The following is an 8,607-nucleotide window of genomic DNA, read 5'->3' on the forward strand; positions in this document are numbered from 1 at the left end:
CTTGACCTCTGAAAAGCTGTCGTTACTGCATTTAAGTCTAATCACCTTTAAATACACCACACCCCTCCTTCATTAGTCCATAACCGTCAAAACTCTTCTCCAGTTCTGATCGCCCTCTTCTTGTCCAGAAATCCCAAATCTTCTTTCTTCTCAGAAATTCCCAAAACTCCTCCATAGTAGAAGAACCATGTCTAACCCCCAAGATAATCCTGGCACTCCCCCACCAGTATCTCCCTCTAACACATCCTCATCTACTCCTCCTGTTGAAAACCTAAAACCTAGGTTTCACAGGCAGAAAATGCTAGCTGGAAAAACTGTAGCCTCTGGAGCTTTAAGGAAAGCTCTAAGTGAGAAATTGAAGGCTAGCCAGAGGAAGGAAAGTCATGCTCAAGAATCTGACTCAAGCTCTGAGTCTGATGATTTTATTTCTGCCAACGAAGGTGAAGAACATGGGTCATCTGACACTGAAAATATTCAAGAAACTCCTAGTGAGGTAAATTCTTGCTTGGTATTCTCTGATGTTGTTGAAAGTGTAGAAAATAGGTTTGTCTTGGTTGGTCCTGTTAAAGATATACAGGGGGCTGATTCTAGTAGAAGAGGAGGTAAAAAGAAAAAAAAAAGAGAGAAAGGGAGTCAGTGGTGATGTGAGGGAAAATAAGAAAGAAAAAGTATTGGCTATCTGTGGAGGTGTTGAAGAAGGTGGCAACAAGTCAGGGGGAAGTGGTTCTGGGGAGGCGGCTGAAGGGCTTGTTAATTTAAGCAAGCAACAAGATGAACCTGGTTCATCTGCTGAGGAGACCCTGGCTGATCTTTTGAAGAAGGTTGGGGCCAGTTATGATCCAATGAAGCGTAAAACTTCCACACAAAAGGCTCCAACAGCTTCCAAGCCAACAAAGAAAAGCAAAATGTCATCCCCAAAACCTACTGTACCTTCAGTACCTAAGGAAAGAGCAACCAGGAGCAGGGTCAAACAAAGTGAAGCAGAATTGCAGAAAGCTCTGGAAGAGAGCAGGAAGAAAAAGAGGGAGAAGGGAAAAGCAAAGGTTGTGGAGAGTTCTGAGATTTCAGAAGAAGAAGAAGAGGAGATGGAACTGGTCCATCAAGAAAGAGGAACAACTGAAGAGGTTCCAACACCCAAACCAAAAAGTTCCAAGACTTCTTCTAAGAAGTCTTCCTCTATACCTATACCTGCTGAATCTTCTTTAGCCAAAAGAACTAGATCTGCTGTGAAGAGTAAACAAAAGAAAATTGTTGAAGAAGATGAAGAGTGGAGTGGTGGAGAAGAAGAAGAATCTGAGAAAGAACAAGATAGGTTTGCCATATTTGGCAAAAGAATTTTTTTGAAAGGAAGGCTGCTAAAAGACCTGGATGAACCAGGAATGAGGAGGTTGGTAGATGCTCTTACTGCACAAGGGTGGAAGGACATGGTCTTTGAATTGGATGGCAGGCTGTCCAGGAATGAACTAATTGAGTTTATGGCAAATGCCACTGTAAAAAATGGGGTAGTCTCTAGCCTGGTGAGAGGAGTAAAAGTGGAGTTTGATGCAGTCAAACTGGGTGAGATTCTGGGCATACCTAGTGAAGGGTATGATGATTATACAAGGCAAAGGTGGCCATGTCTTGAATCTCTCCCCATTGCTCTTCAAATTACTAGAAATTTTGTGATGCTGCAACTGCTGAAGATGTACCTGAAGCCAGGTTTGTGCAGAAAAGTGAGATGAGACCTGAGAACAAGGTCTTGTTTGAATTTGTTAACAAGTGCCTGCTGCCCAGACAGGAGAGGAGACATACTGCCAACTACATGGACCTGGTTCTTATAGAGTGTCTTGTGAGAAGAATGCAGATAAATTGGTCTGCTTTTATTGTCAAATTACTAGACAGGGTCACTAATGGCTCCAAGGCACATGCAACTCCATATGGGTTCATACTGACTACTATGATGGACAGGCTAAGGGTGCCTTTGAAGAAATAGGAGATGGCATCAAGCAAGGAGCATTTTGGTGTTAAGACCTTATTGGCTTGTGACTATCCTGTCAATGCCATCCCAGTTGAACCTGGTTCATCTCTGAAGACACCTGTGAACAGCAAGGTTAGGGCTTTGGTTCAAGAGTATGGAACTAAGGATGCTGAAATTGCTAGGCTTCAGGCTCGTGTTGCTGAATTGGAAGCTGAAAGAGATGGCCTTAGAGCTGAGCTAGCAAAAGAAAAGGAGAAAAGTGATGGGATGCTTCAGAATATGCTCAACCTTCTCCAAACCCAGCCCTCTAGTTCATCTAAGCCTTAGGTCCTCCAGTTGTTGCCTTCTGAAGCAGTCTACTACCCCCCAGTGACCCAGATTAGGGACTTTTTCTGTTTTTGCTCATGTTTGAAAGTTTTTTCTTTCTTTTTGTGGTTTGTAGGTGGAAACACATCTTATCAATGACAACTGCTGTTTCTCTTGTTCTATGAAGATTTTTTTCTTAATAGTTAAATGTGTTTGTTGATTATTGATGATTTATGTTTTCACTTGCAGTCGCCCAAGTGGCCATGAGTAATTACAAAATTCTGAGATTCTCAATGTATGCAACTTTTCGATGGTGCCAAAAGGGGGAAGAGATATTGTGCTTTAATATTTATTCTGAATAATGTGATATTTATAACCTAATTAAACCTGGTCCTTGATGATAAGTTAAAATTCTAAGTTAAGTGTTGATGGTTAAGCTGAGTTCTTGCAGATTTTTTGATCCATAAAAGCACAGAGTTTGTCATCATCAAAAAGGGGGAATTTGTTGGCCCAAGTTCAGGTGAAGTTTTGAAGAATGACAAATGAACTCAGTCATGGACCAGGTCCATCATGTGAGGCACAGTATCTATCAACCTAGACATGTGAGATACACGTGAAGGAGATAAGTCTTAGTGATCAAGCAGCAATATCTCCTGAACTAATCGAAAAGGTTGCATATTGGATGAGGAGTGAAAGTCTTCTCATGGGAAGAGGACACAATCCGGATAAAGGATAGGGTTGGAGTTTGTATTGTTCAAGGACTCAACTCCGATGGAAGATCAGCAATTGAGTCTCAATCAAACTCTGATTACTAACTCATTAAATAACAGTGATTGTTCTCTTTTACAGGTATTGCATAAACTCAGAAGTTAAACTAAATTGAGAGCAAAAGAGTGAGGCAATTTTGCAAGCAATTTATGTGAGATTCAAGTGATTCATGAAGCTACTTGGACAAGATAGAAGAACCAATTCCATTGTGTCTTTCTTTTATTTTAGTTCAATTGTAGTAGGTGTTTTAAAGTTGTACCTTTCTAGCTTTCATAGAAGCAATTGTATTAGGTACTTTGAGTATTCAAGTTAGAGTTAACTTGAAGGTGTCGCAACAGTTGAGGCTGTGTGCTACACTGGAATTAAAGTTTAATCCTTAGGTTTACAAGAGTTTTGTAAATGCTGTTTTGGCTCAGTGAGTTTAGTGGAAGTTTGGGAAAATCCTACTGAGTAGTAGGTCGTGGTTTTTTCACCCTTTGAGCCAGGTGTTTTTCACGTAAAAATCTCTGTGTTCTTTATTTTATGTACTCTTAATTCCGCAAACAGTATTAGTAAGTACATCTAGAAGAACCACGTTCTTCTAGAGCGAAAATTGGGTACCACACAAACAGGGGCGGATCTACATAGAGCTGAGGGGGTGCACCGCCACCCGTAGACCTCGGCCGGAACTCTGTGTATATATCTATATGTGTAGAAGAAATATGTACATATAATAAAATGGCACCCTAATGAACAAAACAGCCACTGGGTGCCAGTGGCAAAGGCCCGAAAATATCTCTCTTCCAGCGGAAGTTCGAAACCAGGGCAACACTTAATATTTTTGGTCCATTTATTAGTACTATTGGACAATCAATGTAGGTGTACGAAAAACTGGTTTCCTTTTTATTTATTCTTTGTTTTACTTTTTTGACATTTTAACTTATTTAATATTGTTTGACTTTTCTATTGTACTTTCTTTATTCACTAAAATACAAAAGCTATTTTACTTCCCCAAAAACTTTTCCCACCCAAAACCCTTCTCTTCTACTGCGCTGCTGCTGCCCCAAATTTGGAGATTCTTGGATTTTTGCTGTTTCAGTCCGTCACTCACCGGCAGTGAGCCACCATCGTGTGGTGTCCACTTTTCCATTTCACCTCCTCTTGTTGCTGCACCACTGCTTTGTAATTTGACTGTAAATCTCTCTTATTCTCTTGCTTCTTTTTTAATTCGCTGAAAATAATTCTTTTGGTGGTATAGTTAATATTTAAGAATATAGACTTACAAGTTGCTAAACCCCTTTGATCCTTTCATTTTCTCCCTTGTTTTTCTTTATTCAATTCAGAATTGATTTTTTTTCTCTGTTCTAATCTTTAATTTATAGTTTACTGTGTTATTGTGCATATTGTTCTCTTGAATCTCTGTTTGTATTAGCTTTTGCATTTTGTTGTCAGATAAGCTTTTAAAGCATCTTGTTGTCAGATTTTTATTTTCATTATTTGTTTTGCTCTTGCTGTTTATTCCTTGATGGCGTTCATTGGAAGTTTAGATTTTCAGTCTTAATTCAAATTTATACGAAAAATGCATATGACATCCTTGAATTAATTATGAGTTGGATTGAACATTTGTTTTGTAGGAAAGATTGAGATGGATAAATTTGTCATAAAGATGAATTATTCTCAACCAACTTCTAGTTCTAGTGTGCCATCGTTTAATCAGGTGATAGCTCCAGAAATTCGTACGAATGTCAATTTTTCTCATCTTATCGATGAGCTCGACTCAGAATCATTTAGCACCGACCCAGGAGAAAGAATACCCATTGCTAATTATAGCCCTCGATTACGAGATGAGGTGAGGAGATATTACATTCAAAATGGGCCTTGTCAACCTACTAATCATCAATTTCCTAAAACTACAATAGGAGGGAGAATGCGCCAATTTAAACCAAGTTGGTTTAAAAGTTCATTTTCAAGATGGTTGGAGTATAGTGTGAAAAAAGATGCCGCATATTGTCTATGTTGTTATTTGTTCAAAAATAAATTTGTTCATGAAAGTGCGGGTGAATGTTTTACAAAAAGTGGTTTTAGGGCTTGGAATAAGGCTCTTGAAAGGTTTCTTTTACATGTCGGTGAGATTCCTAGTGTCCATAATAAATGTTGCAACAAGATGCTAGATTTGTCAAATAATCATCAATCAATTCAAGTTGTTTTAGACAAGCATTCCGAGAAGGTAAAAAGTGAGTACCGAATGCGCTTGGAAGCCTCAATTGATGTTGCAAGACTTCTCTTGCATCATGGATTGCCTTTCCGAGGTCATGAAGAAAGTGAATCCTCAACAAATCAAGGCTTATTTCTAAGCTTTTTGCGGTGGCATGGGGACAAGCATCCGGATGTGGGAAAAGTAATATTAGAAAATGCTCCACAAAATGATACTTTAACTTGTCCTATGATTCAAAAGGATATTGTCAATGCTTTTGCAAAGGAAACAATAAAATCTATAATTGAAGACTTGAATGAAGATTACTTTGGTATATTAGCCGATGAATCCAAAGATATCTCGCACAAAGAACAAATGGCTCTTGTTTTGCGGTATGTTAATAAGAATGGTGAAGTGGCAGAACGATTTGTTGGCCTTGTCCATGTTAGTGATACATCGGCATGCTCATTAAAGGAAGCAATATATTCTTTGCTTTCGGATCACTCACTAAGTACATCCAAAATACGTGGACAAGGTTATGATGGAGCTAGTAATATGAAGGGAGAGATAAGTGGTCTCAAGACTTTAATTATGAAAGATAGCTCATCGGCATATTACATTCATTGCTTCGCTCATCAATTGCAATTAACACTTGTAGCTATTGCTAAAAAGCATTTGGATGTTGAAGACTTTTTTGATCATGTTACTAATATGTTGAATGTTGTTGGAGGATCTTTCAAGCGCAGAGACTTGCTCCGTCATCATCAAGCTGAAGAGTTGGAGCAATTACTTGAGTCCGGTGAAGTTATTACCGGACAAGGATTAAATCAAGAACGTGGACTTCAAAGACCAGGTGATACTCATTGGGGATCCCATTTCAAAACAATGGATAACTTTATTGCTATTTTCTCTTCTATTGTTCATGTGCTTAAATGGATTGAGTATGAAGGTTCTACCTCACATGAAAGAAATCAAGCAAAGTATCTTTTGGGTAAGATTAGAACATTCAAATTAATTTTTATGCTTCACTTGATGGTGAAAGTGTTAGCCATGTCAAATGAATTGAGCAAGATTTTACAAAAAAAGGATCAAGATATTGTTAATGCCGTGGTGTTTCTTGACATTACGAAGAAAAGGTTGCAAGATATGAGGGAAACTGGATAGAAATCTCTATTGGATGATGTTTTCTCATTTTGTGGTAGGCATGATATTTTGATTCCGAAGATGGATGAGTCTTACTTTCCCGGTAAGTCTAAGCGTAAGTCTAATGTTTGTTACTCACATCACTTGCGTGTTGAAATCTTTCATGCTGTGATTGATGTGCAACTTCAAGAGCTTAATGAACGTTTTGATGTAGTGAGTACTGATTTACTTCTTGGGATGGCTAGCTTGAGTCCAGTTAATTCCTTTGCTAATTTTGATAAGGATAGAATAATGACACTGGCGAAGTGTTATCCAGATGAGTTTGATAAATTGCAGCTTCGGGATTTGAGTTATCAACTCGATACCTTCATAATTCATATGCGAGGTGATGATCCCAAGTTCTCCAACTTGCAAGGAATTAAAGATTTAGCAAAAGCATTGGTTGAAGCAAATCTTGTGGAGACTTATGCACTTGTTTATTTACTCGTGAATTTTACTTTGATTCTACCTGTTGCTACTGCAAATGTGGAGAGAGTATTTTCATCCATGAAGCGGATAAAAAATGAAGTGCGAAATAGCATTGGTGATCAATATTTAAATGATTGTTTAGTTTGTTACATAGAACGTGAAGCATTTGAAAAGGTAAGTAATGATGCTATCATTGACCGTTTTCAAAATATGAAAACTCGTCGAGGGCAATTATAAATGGATGATGTACATGTATGTTTTTGTTTAAGGATGAAAGAATTATGTATGTCTTACTTATTAGTTATAGCGACCAACTAATTATGGTAGTATTTTGTTAATTGGAAGATATTTCCAATTGCCAGGACATGAAAGAAGTTGTCTTTTTGTACTTTTCATGTGGAAGAAATTTTATGATATTGGTATTACTGCTGAAAATTTTATGATGTGCGCTAAGTTGTCATAATTTATTTTTGTTCGATATATTTATCTATATAAATCGAAAAGATGAATAGTTAGAACCGAAGCACAAAGTTGATCAAACCGACTATATATTTATCCCATTTGGACCGTATAATAATTGTATATCTATGTTAAAATAATATGGCACCCGAAACCTTCAAATTCTAGATCCGCCTCTGCACACAAATCACCCCCCTCTTGTGTGGTATTGACGTTAAGAACATCACTTTTACTTTGATGGCGAAGGCCCTTGGCCTTAAGGTTATTATTTTGAACTTATCGAAATAACGACCCGTCGTGATTCGAGCAAGGTCGAATCTTTCTTTTACTTTGATGGCGAAGGCCCTTGGCCTTAAGGGTGTTATTTCAAACTTATCGAAATAATGACCCGTCCTGATTCAAGCAAGGTCGAATCTTTCTTTTACTTTGATGGCGAAGGCCCTTGGCCTTAAGGGTGTTATTTCGAAGACCCGTCGTGATTCGAGCAGGTTCGAATCTTTCTTGTACTTTGATGGCGAAGGCCCTTGGCCTTAAGGGTGTTATTTCTAACTTATCGAAATAACTACCCGTCGTGATTCGAGCAAGGTCGAATCTTTCTTTTACTTTAATGTCGAACACTTCTCGCGGAAGTCCCAGTTTGGTTAGCATTGCTCGCGTCAAGTGGTTCAACGCCGCGGATGCGAGGAGTCGATATTTCGCACAGGCCAGCATTACATGTGTTGCAGTTTTCTGTTCCACTTCGGTCGTTTCACTCGAGGGTGCCTCCGGCCGGGAGGGTTTGGATGTGCCCAAGTGATTTTTGGTTCTTCAGTATGGATGAATTGTTCCTAGTCTCTGCCTGGTGGTTTTGAGAGTGGGAGAGACTGGATCGCAGCATCTTTCTCCTTGTCTTGGGACATTCAAAGCCGATAGAGCAGGGAGTTCTGGATCTGACGAATCTGTTTGGTTTCTTAGCTTTGATCTGGGAAGACTAGGAATTTTCACTAGGAAATCCCCATAGACGGCGCCAAAGTGTTTGACTAAAAAGATTTAAAGTTCTCTTTTTAAGCAAATCAATCAAAGATGGGAGGGGTAAATCATAGTCAAACTTAATCAAAACCAGATCAATAGGCTAAAAGATAGTGATTGAATACTAGATGAATAAGGCATTAGCAGATCTTATTTATATTTGAATATTGCCTTCTTTCTCCATATGGAAGAAAGAAGAATTACAAAATGCTTCAGCCCATTCGGGATATAGGGATGAGGCTTATTCCTCTTTTTTTCTCTTCATACAGTGGAACCTCTACCCTTTTCTTGATGTAGAATCTTCTGTCTCTTCTTTGCCTTCGAA

General features: G+C 38.5%; 1 protein-coding gene across 1 annotated transcript; it reads left to right on the forward strand.

The window, feature by feature from the left end:
• Window positions 299-6,368, forward strand: LOC109230231 (zinc finger MYM-type protein 1-like). Its single transcript, XM_019395753.1, has 3 exons — window positions 299-347; window positions 441-602; window positions 4,645-6,368. The coding sequence occupies exons 1-3, from the start codon at window positions 299-301 to the stop codon at window positions 6,366-6,368; spliced, it is 1,935 nt and encodes a 644-aa protein (XP_019251298.1).

This window comes from Nicotiana attenuata, chromosome 7, assembly GCF_001879085.1.
Source record: "Nicotiana attenuata strain UT chromosome 7, NIATTr2, whole genome shotgun sequence".
Taxonomy (NCBI): domain Eukaryota; kingdom Viridiplantae; phylum Streptophyta; class Magnoliopsida; order Solanales; family Solanaceae; genus Nicotiana; species Nicotiana attenuata.